Source organism: Macrosteles quadrilineatus, unplaced genomic scaffold (assembly GCF_028750875.1).
Source record: "Macrosteles quadrilineatus isolate MER2022 unplaced genomic scaffold, UCM_ALF_1.0 Scaffold_2__2_contigs__length_208266976, whole genome shotgun sequence".
Lineage (NCBI taxonomy): Eukaryota > Metazoa > Arthropoda > Insecta > Hemiptera > Cicadellidae > Macrosteles > Macrosteles quadrilineatus.
In genome coordinates this window covers 109854126-109872273 of record NW_026542595.1, presented here as the reverse complement: position 1 = coordinate 109872273, position 18148 = coordinate 109854126, and the positions used below count along the sequence as shown (strand labels likewise).

The following is an 18148-nucleotide window of genomic DNA, read 5'->3' as shown; positions in this document are numbered from 1 at the left end:
TCAAAAAAGGGTTAATTGAAAGGCTTCACCAAGTAAATAACCCATTACATTAGTCAAAGGAAAAAAAAAGTTGGAGGTGGCAAATCTGTTATGGAGTGCCATCACCGTAGGCTGCGGTGGTTGGGGCAGCCTACCCCAGAGGTTAGGACTCTTGGTGAAGCTCTGGGTTAACAAAAAGAACGCGCCGGGACCCTACGGCCTAGCCTAACAGCTTACCGTGGTGTGGAAACTGGGTCACTTGTCTAAACTCCAAAGAACAGGTAGAATCTCTCCACAAACGAAACATTTGAGTTTGTCAAAGTCCAGATCACGGATATTTGTAACAAACCAGCCGCATGCTTCATCAGCACCATCAATAAAAAATGAATTACACACTCTAGATCAAATAAATTTATCGAATATCGGTTAGTACCAGAATTATACTAAACACTGTCCGTACTCCATAGTCCACACAGCCACTCTAATTGACAGGCATCTTGTGGAAGCCAAGGATGAGGCTAGTAATTCACGCGTGAGCTTGAACCAGGCAACACAGCCTCCACCAATTTACACTACATTGAGCCCTGTACAAAGATCTCAAGAACCTCAATTATCAACATCTTTAGGGTTGCCAAGAGCTCTCCCGCAATGAATGCGATCTCGTCCGGAACCATCAACTTCAACAGGAAGAACTAGGGTAAGGTGATCGGGTTTGGGGAAAATACATATAGGTATACATTTAGACATACAATAATACTTACCTATGTTTCCAGAAGCGACAGTCTGCTGCTCGGTGTGTATCGTGCCAAGTTGAAGCCGACCGCCAACAAATTCGAGAGTTTAGGCTGGCCGACATTTTACAGAGATGGAGCTGCAATCTACCGGAAGGTTACGAGCTAGCTGATATCTTGACAGTAGTACAGACTGTCAAAGTTGAATTGCAGGACACACTATGGCTAACTAACCACTTTATGGAGGATATTAATGTCCTAGAAATGATCCGTACAGCACCTGCATTTTGGGAAGACATCCGAGACTCTTTGGAAGCAATACTAGTATCCACTGGGGAGCGAATAAACAGAACCAGAGTTACGACAAAGATGCCAGTTCTAATGAAGAATTTTCCTCTGCAGGAACATCTTTTCCTAGCCTTTTGTGTAAATAATTTAAAAAGAATGCAAAGTGTTGTAATTAAACCTTCATTGTATGTTACAGATCCTTACCATGATGACGAGTTAACCAGAGAGAGGTTCTTTGCGTTGTATCATTTAAATTTCCAGGTACTTCCACAGTGTGGACTATGGAGTACGGACAGTGTTTAGTAAAATTATGGTACTAACCAATATTCGATAAATTTATTTGATGTAGAGTGAGTAATTCATTTTTTATTGATGGTGCTGATGAAGCATGCGGCTGGTTTGTTACAAATATCCGTGATCTGGACTTTGACAAACTCAAATGTTTCGTTTGTGGAGAGATTCTACCTGTTCTTTGGAGTTTAGACAAGTGACCCAGTTTCCACACCACGGTAAGCTGTTAGGCTAGGCCGTAGGGTCCCGGCGCGTTCTTTTTGTTAACCCAGAGCTTCACCAAGAGTCCTAACCTCTGGGGTAGGCTGCCCCAACCACCGCAGCCTACGGTGATGGCCACTCCATAACAGATTTGCCACCTCCAACTTTTTTTTCCTTTGACTAATGTAATGGGTTATTTACTTGGTGAAGCCTTTCAATTAACCCTTTTTTGAATCCCAGCGAGCGGTTCTTTGCATTTTATCATTTAAATTTGTAATACAGTACTATAAGGTGGTTTGAAAATAATTTTGAGCCAATTTATTTATATAATTTATTTATTATTTGTCGTGTTTCTCACAGTATATATCATCAAATATCATTTTTTATGCTGTTTAGTCTTACTTGGATGAACTACCAAGTTGTTGTCACCATATGCAAAATGGCCCATTTCCTTAGGCAGAGCCAACGGTAAAAACTGGTATTTAGACTGATTAAGGGATTTTTAAAAATGTAGATATTTTTAAAAAGAAGACCATTTGAATCGAATAATAAATTAAACACAATATTAGTTTTACCCGAGTTGCTGGGGACTGAAAGGAGCAGCGAATTAAGTCTAGTAACAGATGGCCGTGTTTATTTTTAGATGCCAGACCCTCGCCAAAATACTTGTCATAGTTTCTTAACGTCAAAGGGGGGCTCTGCTGCGCCACACCCATCGTGTTCAACTGATTGTAGCACACTCACCCTATCGTTTATAAATACGACCGGATGCAGCTGCTTGATCTACATGTAGCCGTCACCGGATGTATGTTCTAAATAAGAATGTCGCTTTTACTAAGCCACGTGTCACTTTTCTTGTCAAAGCCAAGCCATCTGACTTTTATTTTATCTCCTTTCCGTTGTAACACTCTTTCAACTAAATATACATTTCCGGTCTTTGATTTATTTAGCTCTTGTTCATAAAACCCTCCCTTTAGTATTTCACCATTATGGTCTTTGAGTACATATGTAGGTGGTTTTGTCGGTTTGATTGCGTAAATGGTGAAAACCTCGTTTGTCCAGTTTGGCAGATAGCCTTTAGTGAAAACTCTTTTATACTTGCTTATCCTAACACTATCTCCCAGTTTATATTTTGGTGCCACCCTTTTTCCCTTCTTGTTTATCCTTTTTAATATTTCCTTTACATTCTTTTGTTTCACATCTTTTGGTTTCATACCAATTGTTCTATGTACCGAGTTATTATATCGCTTGAGAATATCAGGAAGTAATGATAACCATTCATATGTACCCTTTGCGGTAAACTCTTTCCACATCCACTGTTTCAAAGTTCTGTTAAATCTCTCCACAATACTAGCTTTTAAATCGGAAAACGTTTAATAATGGTTAATTCTATACTTTTTCATGAGAGCACCAATATGTTTATTAAACCATTCGGTTCCCTGATCGGTTTGAAAGTGTTTCATCTTATGTTTGATCAATATAGGTTCAAGTGCCTTGGCAACTGCTGGACCTGTCTTATCTTTTAACGGGACTGCAAAACCGAATTTTGAAAAACAGTTAATCATAGTCATTTTGTACCGATTACCTTTATTTAACTTTGCATAAGGCTGCATCTCTACGAGATCGGCCTGGTACAAATCATTCAACCCTTTAAGAGTCACTTTCCGTCTAGTGTAATTCTTTCTAGCAGGTTTGTGTAGCTCTTCAGCTATAGCACGTCTGACATCCATTGTTAAAATGATACAACTTAACAGTGTATTGATAACTTATTAAGTTTTTAGAAATGCTGCGGCCCCTCCACCGCCACAGCTCGTGATGGCCTCCAAAAACAAACTAGTTGCCATCTCCGTTTATTATTCTTTTTTTTTTTTCCTTGAAAAATTTCAGGGGTTTTTAAGGGACTACAAAATTGTTGTGTACAACTATGACAGGAAAGGACGTGATGTGTACTTTGAGAGAAATGTAGAAAATGCAAAATTCACACTTAATTTACTTTTTTATAATGGACACTACAATGTGATTAATAAGTTTGACTGCTGCTTTTGTTTGTACATATTTTTGTGAAGCTTGTCATGTACCCTATGATCACAAAGGAGCCCACCGCTGCTCAAACATTTGTCCGCAGTGTCAGACCATCTCACCACCTTGTGTAGGGGAGAGTGGTGGTGTTTTGTGCCCTAAATGTAACATGACTTATAAAAATCAGAGATGTTTTATTGCGCATCAAGCTGACAGATGTAAAAATGTAAAGAAATGTCTTGAATGTGGGAAATTGGTTTGGATTAGAGAACGGTCCAAGCCTCATAAATGTGGCGAAGTATATTGTAAACCTTGTAGTTCATTTGAAGACCCTAACCACAAATGCTACATGAAACCTGACACGAGAAATCCTAAATCTAAAGATTTTCTGTTTATTTTCTTTGACTTGGAAACCCGCCAAGATGAGTCTCTGCCCTCAGATCCCGAGTCTAAATTGCATCAAGTAAACTTGTGTGTGTTACAACAGTTTTGCTATCAGTGTATTGAGGTAAAATTTTGTATGGCTTGTAAAAATCGTACGCGAGTGTTTAGTTTTGAACCAGTCACTCAGTTCATGGACTATGTGATGCAAGTCCGTAAACATTTCAAAGATGTTTGTGTCATTGCACACAATGGGCAGGGCTTTGATTTCCAATTTTTGCTCAAGTATGTGCTGGAGGATACAAAGTTCACTCCGAAACTTGTGATGCGGGGAACTAAGGTCATTTTGATGGAGATTGACAATGTGAGGTTTGTTGATTCACTTAGTTATTTCCCTATGCCTCTAGCTTCGCTGCCCAAAGCCTTTGATTTGCCCCCGGAAAAGAAGAAAGGCTATTTCCCCCACCTTTTCAACACCCTAGACAACCAAAATTATGTGGGCCCTATGCCGGCAAAGGAGTTTTACTGTCCAGAATCTATGTTTGAAAAATCACAAAAAGATTTTGAAAATTGGTACAATGATCAGGTTGCAAACCACGTTACATTTGACTTTAAAAAAGAAATCCTCGAGTATTGTATGTCTGATGTTGATATCTTGGCCCAAGCTTGCTTAAAGTTCCGTTCAATTTTCCTGGAAGAGTGTAATGTTGATCCGTTTCTCGAGGCTGTGACCATTGCCAGTGCTTGTAACTTGGCTTTTCGCAGGAACTTTTTGAAGAAAAATACTATTGGCATCGTTCCTAAAAATGGCTATAGGCTTACAGACGCTCAATCGGCCATTGCGTTACAGTGGCTATCATGGGAAGAGGAGAAACGTGGAGTTAGAATAGAACACGCTGGTCGTGGAAAAGAAGTTAAGATCAATGGAATGAAAGTTGATGGGTATGACGGTCAAAATATTTATGAATTTCAAGGCTGCTATTGGCACGGATGCCCTAAATGCTTTCCCTATGACCGTGAACTTGCTTTGAAAGAGGACCCCTCTGACTCACTTCACTTGCGATATGAACGGACCAAATCAAAAATAGCAAAGTTGGGTAATAACGTTGTACAAATGTGGGAATGTGAGTTTAGACAGTTAAAAAAGACAGAAAACCTAAAATATCTAGACAAGTTGCCGATCCTCAACAATTTACCCCTGAATCCGAGGCAAGCATTTTTCGGTGGTAGAACCGGGAACGCCAAAACTTACCACAAGTGTGTGGAGGGAGAAACCATTGAGTACGTTGATATATGCTCACTTTACCCTTGGGTATGTAAATATGGCAAGTACCCTGTAGGCCATCCAACGATCTATGTAGGTGACAGGGAATGTAGAGAGAGAGGTCTCAATGTTGAGGGTCTATTAAAGTGCAAAGTACTACCACCACGTGATCTTTACCATCCTGTGCTCCCGGCCAAAATGAATGACAAGTTAATGTTTGTTTTGTGCGCGACTTGTGGAGACGGTCAGATTCAAAGTGATTGCGACCACGAATGTGGTGACAGAGCACTAATTGGGACATGGACCATGGACGAGATTCGAAAAGCTGTAGAAAAGGGTTATGTTGTACTCGACATGTATGAACTGTGGGAGTATAAGGTAGCTACCTATGAAAACGGTGGGTTGTTTACTGACTTTATAAATAAATTTCTAAAAATGAAACAGGAAGCGTCTGGGTTCCCTAGCTGGTGTGAAACAGAGGAGGATAAGGATCAGTACATTAAGGATTATTTTAAAAAAGAGGGTGTCCAACTGGAAAAAGACAAAATTATCAAGAATGGTGGTTTGAGGTCATTGTCTAAACTGATGTTGAACTCTTTTTGGGGGAAATTTGGACAGCGGGAAAACCAGACTAAAGCTACAATTGTCAGGGACCCAAAAACACTTTTCAAAATGTTAACTAGCCCTGAAATAGATGTAAATAAAGTACAGATTGTCAATGAAGAGGTTCTTGTTGTTAGTTGGGAGTATATTGATGAGGTTGGGGAGCCATTGCAAAATGTAAATGTTGTGGTGGCAGCTTACACCACTGCCCAAGCGAGATTGAAGCTCTATGAGCATCTAGATGCCCTGGGCGGTCAGGTATTGTATTACGATACTGATTCTGTACTATATGTATATAAGGGTGGATTGTACAGAGTTCCTACGGGAGATTATCTAGGGGAAATGACCGATGAGTTGGCCGAGTATGGACCAGGTTCATACATAATAGAGTTTGTATCCGGAGGGCCTAAAACCTATGCATATCTTGTGTAGTCGACTAACAAACAAAAATTGATTCCCGTATGTAAAGTAAAAGGGCTCACATTAAACATGAAAACTTCTAAAAAAATTGGATTTGACAGTTTGAAAGAGATGGTTCTTGGTGATGCTGCACAAACAATGGACATTGAGGAAAATAGAATCAGACGAACAAAGGATAGGAATATAGTTACAATCAGTGAAGTCAAACAGTTTAAAATTACGGGACCAAAGAGGAAACATAGTAGCAATTATGATACACTTCCATATGGGTTTAAAATTCAAAAAACTCACCAAAATCTCAACTCCTGAATCATCACTATCACTCAAGTACTCCCAGTCCCCAACATCCACCTCGTTCCAGTCATTCCACCCTCCTTGCTACCAATTAAACCCAAATACCGAATCTGTGTCTTCGTCTTCTTTTTCTTCGCTTAAATTTAAAAATTAACAAATCCTACACCATAAATAATTTTGAATGAAATCATTTACAACCAACACTAGAGAGATCATGTTGGACACTGAACACATGTTGCACATGCTGCACATGTGTAGCGCTCCCCTCTCCACTATCGCTACATACCTTAATGGCGGCATACGCAGTTTTTCTTGGCGGTAACGGTGGTGGCCTTAGATCCAGGGGTTGAAGTTCTTCGTATATTGGCTCCACCGGCTCGCGTTTGATGGAAAACACCCAGCCGAAACATGATGCGAAGCACATGGTGACTGAGATCCAACTGGAGTGGGGCTATTTTTAAATCTGTTTGTACATTGAGGCGCTCAAATCTGGAGGGACTTGGGCTACTCCTTGTGCATATGTGAATGCTATTGGTCACTGGCGCGGCCGACTAAAAAGCCCGTAAACCATGAGTGAATGTTGGTCACTGGCACGGCTGACTAAAAAGCCTGTAAACCATGTGTGAAGGGGTAAGTGTCATTCCACTTGGAACCTTTACACCACCATGTTGTCCCTACTCGAGTTTTCAGCTAGAACGATTACTGATAATCTGTTTCTTTTAAATACTGTAAAGCAAGCAGCAATCCCACCTATGATTAAAGATTAAATATCCAATTACCACCATGAAAACTGCGGCAATGTCTACTACCATATTTGTTTTTTCGACAATGAAGAGTTTTGTAAGGATTTTGGAGAGGCAGCGAATATTTCTTTCCGACGGTTTGGAACGATTGTATGTGTACCAAAATTTAAAACTCCAAGAGATAGATGCACCGTCTGTGCAGCACGTCTATACAAATGGACCAGATTGAGATGTTCCTGTTTACAATCCATGATCCCATCCTTGAGAAGGTGGTAAGAGACGTTTTGGGGGAACGGAGACGGCAACTAGTTTGTTTTTGGAGGCCGTCACGAGCTGTGGCGGTGGAGGGGCCGCAGCTTTTCTGGGGGCAAATAAAAAGATAGTCTATTCTATTTGGAACATGCTAACCATCATGTTGTCCCTGTCCGAGCTTCCAATTAGAAAGATTTACACAACCGTCATCCTTTTACTTTATGTAAAAGAAAGTGTTGATCTTCCATCAACGCTATGGCAGGACATTTTGAACTATCATCAAGAAAACTGTGGTTATGTAACCCTAAAATACTACGAGTCTTTTCGGGGCTCTAGTAGGTTATGTATTGACTGTGGAAGAATGGTTGATCTTCCTTCTCACTTAAGGCGAAGAGACATATAAGGCGATACATGAATCCAAAGTTTAAGGTCCCAAAAGAAACATGCCGCATTTGCATGGCTCCTTTATTTATCTTCCATAAAGTCACTTGTAAATATTGTAAAATCTAAATGTAAAAAAAAAGAATAATAAACGGAGATGGCAACTAGTTTGTTTTTGGAGGCCATCACGAGCTGTGGCGGTGGAGGGGCCGCAGCATTTCTAAAAACTTAATAAGTTATCAATACACTGTTAAGTTGTATCATTTTAACAATGGATGTCAGACGTGCTATAGCTGAAGAGCTACACAAACCTGCTAGAAAGAATTACACTAGACGGAAAGTGACTCTTAAAGGGTTGAATGATTTGTACCAGGCCGATCTCGTAGAGATGCAGCCTTATGCAAAGTTAAATAAAGGTAATCGGTACAAAATGACTATGATTAACTGTTTTTCAAAATTCGGTTTTGCAGTCCCGTTAAAAGATAAGACAGGTCCAGCAGTTGCCAAGGCACTTGAACCTATATTGATCAAACATAAGATGAAACACTTTCAAACCGATCAGGGAACCGAATGGTTTAATAAACATATTGGTGCTCTCATGAAAAAGTATAGAATTAACCATTATTAAACGTTTTCCGATTTAAAAGCTAGTATTGTGGAGAGATTTAACAGAACTTTGAAACAGTGGATGTGGAAAGAGTTTACCGCAAAGGGTACATATGAATGGTTATCATTACTTCCTGATATTCTCAAGCGATATAATAACTCGGTACATAGAACAATTGGTATGAAACCAAAAGATGTGAAACAAAAGAATGTAAAGGAAATATTAAAAAGGATAAACAAGAAGGGAAAAAGGGTGGCACCAAAATATAAACTGGGAGATAGTGTTAGGATAAGCAAGTATAAAAGAGTTTTCACTAAAGGCTATCTGCCAAACTGGACAAACGAGGTTTTCACCATTTACGCAATCAAACCGACAAAACCACCTACATATGTACTCAAAGACCATAATGGTGAAATACTAAAGGGAGGGTTTTATGAACAAGAGCTAAATAAATCAAAGACCGGAAATGTATATTTAGTTGAAAGAGTGTTACAACGGAAAGGAGATAAAATAAAAGTCAGATGGCTTGGCTTTGACAAGAAAAGTGACACGTGGCTTAGTAAAAGCGACATTCTTATTTAGAACATACATCCGGTGACGGCTACATGTAGATCAAGCAGCTGCATCCGGTCGTATTTATAAACGATAGGGTGAGTGTGCTACAATCAGTTGAACACGATGGGTGTGGCGCAGCAGAGCCCCCCTTTGACGTTAAGAAACTATGACAAGTATTTTGGCGAGGGTCTGGCATCTAAAATAAACACGGCCATCTGTTACTAGACTTAATTCGCTGCTCCTTTCAGTCCCCAGCAACTCGGGTAAAACTAATATTGTGTTTAATTTATTATTCGATTCAAATGGTCTTCTTTTTAAAAATATCTACATTTTTAAAAATCCCTTAATCAGTCTAAATACCAGTTTTTACCGTTGGCTCTGCCTAAGGAAATGGGCCATTTTGCATATGGTGACAACAACTTGGTAGTTCATCCAAGTAAGACTAAACAGCATAAAAAATGATATTTGATGATATATACTGTGAGAAACACGACAAATAATAAATAAATTATATAAATAAATTGGCTCAAAATTATTTTCAAACCACCTTATAGTACTGTATTACAAATTTAAATGATAAAATGCAAAGAACCGCTCGCTGGGATTCAAAAAAGGGTTAATTGAAAGGCTTCACCAAGTAAATAACCCATTACATTAGTCAAAGGAAAAAAAAGTTGGAGGTGGCAAATCTGTTATGGAGTGGCCATCACCGTAGGCTGCGGTGGTTGGGGCAGCCTACCCCAGAGGTTAGGACTCTTGGTGAAGCTCTGGGTTAACAAAAAGAACGCGCCGGGACCCTACGGCCTAGCCTAACAGCTTACCATGGTGTGGAAACTGGGTCACTTGTCTAAACTCCAAAGAACAGGTAGAATCTCTCCACAAACGAAACATTTGAGTTTGTCAAAGTCCAGATCACGGATATTTGTAACAAACCAGCCGCATGCTTCATCAGCACCATCAATAAAAAATGAATTACTCACTCTACATCAAATAAATTTATCGAATATTGGTTAGTACCATAATTTTACTAAACACTGTCCGTACTCCATAGTCCACACTGTGGAAGTACCTGGAAATTTAAATGATACAACGCAAAGAACCTCTCTCTGGTTAACTCGTCATCATGGTAAGGATCTGTAACATACAATGAAGGTTTAATTACAACACTTTGCATTCTTTTTAAATTATTTACACAAAAGGCTAGGAAAAGATGTTCCTGCAGAGGAAAATTCTTCATTAGAACTGGCATCTTTGTCGTAACTCTGGTTCTGTTTATTCGCTCCCCAGTGGATACTAGTATTGCTTCCAAAGAGTCTCGGATGTCTTCCCAAAATGCAGGTGCTGTACGGATCATTTCTAGGACATTAATATCCTCCATAAAGTGGTTAGTTAGCCATAGTGTGTCCTGCAATTCAACTTTGACAGTCTGTACTACTGTCAAGATATCAGCTAGCTCGTAACCTTCCGGTAGATTGCAGCTCCATCTCTGTAAAATGTCGGCCAGCCTAAACTCTCGAATTTGTTGGCGGTCGGCTTCAACTTGGCACGATACACACCGAGCAGCAGACTGTCGCTTCTGGAAACATAGGTAAGTATTATTGTATGTCTAAATGTATACCTATATGTATTTTCCCCAAACCCGATCACCTTACCCTAGTTCTTCCTGTTGAAGTTGATGGTTCCGGACGAGATCGCATTCATTGCGGGAGAGCTCTTGGCAACCCTAAAGATGTTGATAATTGAGGTTCTTGAGATCTTTGTACAGGGCTCAATGTAGTGTAAATTGGTGGAGGCTGTGTTGCCTGGTTCAAGCTCACGCGTGAATTACTAGCCTCATCCTTGGCTTCCACAAGATGCCTGTCAATTAGAGTGGCTGTGTGGACTATGGAGTACGGACAGTGTTTAGTATAATTCTGGTACTAACCGATATTCGATAAATTTATTTGATCTAGAGTGTGTAATTCATTTTTTATTGATGGTGCTGATGAAGCATGCGGCTGGTTTGTTACAAATATCCGTGATCTGGACTTTGACAAACTCAAATGTTTCGTTTGTGGAGAGATTCTACCTGTTCTTTGGAGTTTAGACAAGTGACCCAGTTTCCACACCACGGTAAGCTGTTAGGCTAGGCCGTAGGGTCCCGGCGCGTTCTTTTTGTTAACCCAGAGCTTCACCAAGAGTCCTAACCTCTGGGGTAGGCTGCCCCAACCACCGCAGCCTACGGTGATGGCCACTCCATAACAGATTTGCCACCTCCAACTTTTTTTTTCCTTTGACTAATGTAATGGGTTATTTACTTGGTGAAGCCTTTCAATTAACCCTTTTTTGAATCCCAGCGAGCGGTTCTTTGCATTTTATCATTTAAATTTGTAATACAGTACTATAAGATGGTTTGAAAATAATTTTGAGCCAATTTATTTATATAATTTATTTATTATTTGTCGTGTTTCTCACAGTATATATCATCAAATATCATTTTTTATGCTGTTTAGTCTTACTTGGATGAACTACCAAGTTGTTGTCACCATATGCAAAATGGCCCATTTCCTTAGGCAGAGCCAACGGTAAAAACTGGTATTTAGACTGATTAAGGGATTTTTAAAAATGTAGATATTTTTAAAAAGAAGACCATTTGAATCGAATAATAAATTAAACACAATATTAGTTTTACCCGAGTTGCTGGGGACTGAAAGGAGCAGCGAATTAAGTCTAGTAACAGATGGCCGTGTTTATTTTTAGATGCCAGACCCTCGCCAAAATACTTGTCATAGTTTCTTAACGTCAAAGGGGGGCTCTGCTGCGCCACACCCATCGTGTTCAACTGATTGTAGCACACTCACCCTATCGTTTATAAATACGACCGGATGCAGCTGCTTGATCTACATGTAGCCGTCACCGGATGTATGTTCTAAATAAGAATGTCGCTTTTACTAAGCCACGTGTCACTTTTCTTGTCAAAGCCAAGCCATCTGACTTTTATTTTATCTCCTTTCCGTTGTAACACTCTTTCAACTAAATATACATTTCCGGTCTTTGATTTATTTAGCTCTTGTTCATAAAACCCTCCCTTTAGTATTTCACCATTATGGTCTTTGAGTACATATTATGTAGGTGGTTTTGTCGGTTTGATTGCGTAAATGGTGAAAACCTCGTTTGTCCAGTTTGGCAGATAGCCTTTAGTGAAAACTCTTTTATACTTGCTTATCCTAACACTATCTCCCAGTTTATATTTTGGTGCCACCCTTTTTCCCTTCTTGTTTATCCTTTTTAATATTTCCTTTACATTCTTTTGTTTCACATCTTTTGGTTTCATACCAATTGTTCTATGTACCGAGTTATTATATCGCTTGAGAATATCAGGAAGTAATGATAACCATTCATATGTACCCTTTGCGGTAAACTCTTTCCACATCCACTGTTTCAAAGTTCTGTTAAATCTCTCCACAATACTAGCTTTTAAATCGGAAAACTTTTAATAATGGTTAATTCTATACTTTTTCATGAGAGCACCAATATGTTTATTAAACCATTCGGTTCCCTGATCGGTTTGAAAGTGTTTCATCTTATGTTTGATCAATATAGGTTCAAGTGCCTTGGCAACTGCTGGACCTGTCTTATCTTTTAACGGGACTGCAAAACCGAATTTTGAAAAACAGTTAATCATAGTCATTATGTACCGATTACCTTTATTTAACTTTGCATAAGGCTGCATCTCTACGAGATCGGCCTGGTACAAATCATTCAACCCTTTAAGAGTCACTTTCCGTCTAGTGTAATTCTTTCTAGCAGGTTTGTGTAGCTCTTCAGCTATAGCACGTCTGACATCCATTGTTAAAATGATACAACTTAACAGTGTATTGATAACTTATTAAGTTTTTAGAAATGCTGCGGCCCCTCCACCGCCACAGCTCGTGATGGCCTCCAAAAACAAACTAGTTGCCATCTCCGTTTATTATTCTTTTTTTTACATTTAGATTTTACAATATTTACAAGTGACTTTATGGAAGATAAATAAAGGAGCCATGCAAATGCGGCATGTTTCTTTTGGGACCTTAAACTTTGGATTCATGTATCGCCTTATATGTCTCTTCGCCTTAAGTGAGAAGGAAGATCAACCATTCTTCCACAGTCAATACATAACCTACTAGAGCCCCGAAAAGACTCGTAGTATTTTAGGGTTACATAACCACAGTTTTCTTGATGATAGTTCAAAATGTCCTGCCATAGCGTTGATGGAAGATCAACACTTTCTTTTACATAAAGTAAAAGGATGACGGTTGTGTAAATCTTTCTAATTGGAAGCTCGGACAGGGACAACATGATGGTTAGCATGTTCCAAATAGAATAGACTATCTTTTTATTTGCCCCCAGAAAAGCTGCGGCCCCTCCACCGCCACAGCTCGTGACGGCCTCCAAAAACAAACTAGTTGCCGTCTCCGTTCCCCCAAAACGTCTCTTACCACCTTCTCAAGGATGGGATCATGGATTGTAAACAGGAACATCTCAATCTGGTCCATTTGTATAGACGTGCTGCACAGACGGTGCATCTATCTCTTGGAGTTTTAAATTTTGGTACACATACAATCGTTCCAAACCGTCGGAAAGAAATATTCGCTGCCTCTCCAAAATCCTTACAAAACTCTTCATTGTCGAAAAAACAAATATGGTAGTAGACATTGCCGCAGTTTTCATGGTGGTAATTGGATATTTAATCTTTAATCATAGGTGGGATTGCTGCTTGCTTTACAGTATTTAAAAGAAACAGATTATCAGTAATCGTTCTAGCTGAAAACTCGAGTAGGGACAACATGGTGGTGTAAAGGTTCCAAGTGGAATGACACTTACCCCTTCACACATGGTTTACAGGCTTTTTAGTCAGCCGTGCCAGTGACCAACATTCACTCATGGTTTACGGGCTTTTTAGTCGGCCGCGCCAGTGACCAATAGCATTCACACATGCACAAGGAGTAGCCCAAGTCCCTCCAGATTTGAGCGCCTCAATGTACAAACAGATTTAAAAATAGCCCCACTCCAGTTGGATCTCAGTCACCATGTGCTTCGCATCATGTTTCGGCTGGGTGTTTTCCATCAAACGCGAGCCGGTGGAGCCAATATACGAAGAACTTCAACCCCTGGATCTAAGGCCACCACCGTTACCGCCAAGAAAAACTGCGTATGCCGCCATTAAGGTATGTAGCGATAGTGGAGAGGGGAGCGCTACACATGTGCAGCATGTGCAACATGTGTTCAGTGTCCAACATGATCTCTCTAGTGTTGGTTGTAAATGATTTCATTCAAAATTATTTATGGTGTAGGATTTGTTAATTTTTAAATTTAAGCGAAGAAAAAGAAGACGAAGACACAGATTCGGTATTTGGGTTTAATTGGTAGCAAGGAGGGTGGAATGACTGGAACGAGGTGGATGTTGGGGACTGGGAGTACTTGAGTGATAGTGATGATTCAGGAGTTGAGATTTTGGTGAGTTTTTTGAATTTTAAACCCATATGGAAGTGTATCATAATTGCTACTATGTTTCCTCTTTGGTCCCGTAATTTTAAACTGTTTGACTTCACTGATTGTAACTATATTCCTATCCTTTGTTCGTCTGATTCTATTTTCCTCAATGTCCATTGTTTGTGCAGCATCACCAAGAACCATCTCTTTCAAACTGTCAAATCCAATTTTTTTAGAAGTTTTCATGTTTAATGTGAGCCCTTTTACTTTACATACGGGAATCAATTTTTGTTTGTTAGTCGACCACACAAGATATGCATAGGTTTTAGGCCCTCCGGATACAAACTCTACTATGTATGAACCTGGTCCATACTCGGCCAACTCATCGGTCATTTCCCCTAGATAATCTCCCGTAGGAACTCTGTACAATCCACCCTTATATACATATAGTACAGAATCAGTATCGTAATACAATACCTGACCGCCCAGGGCATCTAGATGCTCATAGAGCTTCAATCTCGCTTGGGCAGTGGTGTAAGCTGTCACCACAACATTTACATTTTGCAATGGCTCCCCAACCTCATCAATATACTCCCAACTAACAACAAGAACCTCTTCATTGACAATCTGTACTTTATTTACATCTATTTCAGGGCTAGTTAACATTTTGAAAAGTGTTTTTGGGTCCCTGACAATTGTAGCTTTAGTCTGGTTTTCCCGCTGTCCAAATTTCCCCCAAAAAGAGTTCAACATCAGTTTAGACAATGACCTCAAACCACCATTCTTGATAATTTTGTCTTTTTCCAGTTGGACACCCTCTTTTTTAAAATAATCCTTAATGTACTGATCCTTATCCTCCTCTGTTTCACACCAGCTAGGGAACCCAGACGCTTCCTGTTTCATTTTTAGAAATTTATTTATAAAGTCAGTAAACAACCCACCGTTTTCATAGGTAGCTACCTTATACTCCCACAGTTCATACATGTCGAGTACAACATAACCCTTTTCTACAGCTTTTCGAATCTCGTCCATGGTCCATGTCCCAATTAGTGCTCTGTCACCACATTCGTGGTCGCAATCACTTTGAATCTGACCGTCTCCACAAGTCGCGCACAAAACAAACATTAACTTGTCATTCATTTTGGCCGGGAGCACAGGATGGTAAAGATCACGTGGTGGTAGTACTTTGCACTTTAATAGACCCTCAACATTGAGACCTCTCTCTCTACATTCCCTGTCACCTACATAGATCGTTGGATGGCCTACAGGGTACTTGCCATATTTACATACCCAAGGGTAAAGTGAGCATATATCAACGTACTCAATGGTTTCTCCCTCCACACACTTGTGGTAAGTTTTGGCGTTCCCGGTTCTACCACCGAAAAATGCTTGCCTCGGATTCAGGGGTAAATTGTTGAGGATCGGCAACTTGTCTAGATGTTTTAGGTTTTCTGTCTTTTTTAACTGTCTAAACTCACATTCCCACATTTGTCCAACGTTATTACCCAACTTTGCTATTTTTGATTTGGTCCGTTCATATCGCAAGTGAAGTGAGTCAGAGGGGTCCTCTTTCAAAGCAAGTTCACGGTCATAGGGAAAGCATTTAGGGCATCCGTGCCAATAGCAGCCTTGAAATTCATAAATATTTTGACCGTCATACCCATCAACTTTCATTCCATTGATCTTAACTTCTTTTCCACGACCAGCGTGTTCTATTCTAACTCCACGTTTCTCCTCTTCCCATGATAGCCACTGTAACGCAATGGCCGATTGAGCGTCTGTAAGCCTATAGCCATTTTTAGGAACGATGCCAATAGTATTTTTCTTCAAAAAGTTCCTGCGAAAAGCCAAGTTACAAGCACTGGCAATGGTCACAGCCTCGAGAAACGGATCAACATTACACTCTTCCAGGAAAATTGAACGGAACTTTAAGCAAGCTTGGGCCAAGATATCAACATCAGACATACAATACTCGAGGATTTCTTTTTTAAAGTCAAATGTAACGTGGTTTGCAACCTGATCATTGTACCAATTTTCAAAATCTTTTTGTGATTTTTCAAACATAGATTCTGGACAGTAAAACTCCTTTGCCGGCATAGGGCCCACATAATTTTGGTTGTCTAGGGTGTTGAAAAGGTGGGGGAAATAGCCTTTCTTCTTTTCCGGGGGCAAATCAAAGGCTTTGGGCAGCGAAGCTAGAGGCATAGGGAAATAACTAAGTGAATCAACAAACCTCACATTGTCAATCTCCATCAAAATGACCTTAGTTCCCCGCATCACAAGTTTCGGAGTGAACTTTGTATCCTCCAGCACATACTTGAGCAAAAATTGGAAATCAAAGCCCTGCCCATTGTGTGCAATGACACAAACATCTTTGAAATGTTTACGGACTTGCATCACATAGTCCATGAACTGAGTGACTGGTTCAAAACTAAACACTCGCGTACGATTTTTACAAGCCATACAAAATTTTACCTCAATACACTGATAGCAAAACTGTTGTAACACACACAAGTTTACTTGATGCAATTTAGACTCGGGATCTGAGGGCAGAGACTCATCTTGGCGGGTTTCCAAGTCAAAGAAAATAAACAGAAAATCTTTAGATTTAGGATTTCTCGTGTCAGGTTTCATGTAGCATTTGTGGTTAGGGTCTTCAAATGAACTACAAGGTTTACAATATACTTCGCCACATTTATGAGGCTTGGACCGTTCTCTAATCCAAACCAATTTCCCACATTCAAGACATTTCTTTACATTTTTACATCTGTCAGCTTGATGCGCAATAAAACATCTCTGATTTTTATAAGTCATGTTACATTTAGGGCACAAAACACCACCACTCTCCCCTACACAAGGTGGTGAGATGGTCTGACACTGCGGACAAATGTTTGAGCAGCGGTGGGCTCCTTTGTGATCATAGGGTACATGACAAGCTTCACAAAAATATGTACAAACAAAAGCAGCAGTCAAACTTATTAATCACATTGTAGTGTCCATTATAAAAAAGTAAATTAAGTGTGAATTTTGCATTTTCTACATTTCTCTCAAAGTACACATCACGTCCTTTCCTGTCATAGTTGTACACAACAATTTTGTAGTCCCTTAAAAACCCCTGAAATTTTTCAAGGAAAAAAAAAAAAGAATAATAAACGGAGATGGCAACTAGTTTGTTTTTGGAGGCCATCACGAGCTGTGGCGGTGGAGGGGCCGCAGCATTTCTAAAAACTTAATAAGTTATCAATACACTGTTAAGTTGTATCATTTTAACAATGGATGTCAGACGTGCTATAGCTGAAGAGCTACACAAACCTGCTAGAAAGAATTACACTAGACGGAAAGTGACTCTTAAAGGGTTGAATGATTTGTACCAGGCCGATCTCGTAGAGATGCAGCCTTATGCAAAGTTAAATAAAGGTAATCGGTACAAAATGACTATGATTAACTGTTTTTCAAAATTCGGTTTTGCAGTCCCGTTAAAAGATAAGACAGGTCCAGCAGTTGCCAAGGCACTTGAACCTATATTGATCAAACATAAGATGAAACACTTTCAAACCGATCAGGGAACCGAATGGTTTAATAAACATATTGGTGCTCTCATGAAAAAGTATAGAATTAACCATTATTAAACGTTTTCCGATTTAAAAGCTAGTATTGTGGAGAGATTTAACAGAACTTTGAAACA

The 18148-nt window shown here is 39.7% G+C and overlaps 2 protein-coding genes across 2 annotated transcripts; one reads left to right on the top strand and one right to left on the bottom strand.

The window, feature by feature from the left end:
- The first annotated feature begins 3858 nt into the window (after positions 1–3858).
- Positions 3859–6189, top strand: LOC128984773 (uncharacterized). Its single transcript, XM_054404141.1, has one exon. The coding sequence runs from the start codon at positions 3859–3861 to the stop codon at positions 6187–6189; it is 2331 nt and encodes a 776-aa protein (XP_054260116.1).
- Positions 6190–14469: 8280 nt separating this feature from the next.
- On the bottom strand, positions 14470–17097 carry LOC128984772 (uncharacterized). Its single transcript, XM_054404140.1, has one exon. The coding sequence runs from the start codon at positions 17095–17097 to the stop codon at positions 14470–14472; it is 2628 nt and encodes an 875-aa protein (XP_054260115.1).
- Between the last annotated feature and the right edge of the window lie 1051 nt (positions 17098–18148).

Coding starts and splice junctions, on each gene's coding strand:
- LOC128984773 (XM_054404141.1), top strand. CDS start 3,859: ATGAAACCTGACACGAGAAATCCTAAATCTAAAGATTTTCTGTTTATT.
- LOC128984772 (XM_054404140.1), bottom strand. CDS start 17,097: ATGAAACCTGACACGAGAAATCCTAAATCTAAAGATTTTCTGTTTATT.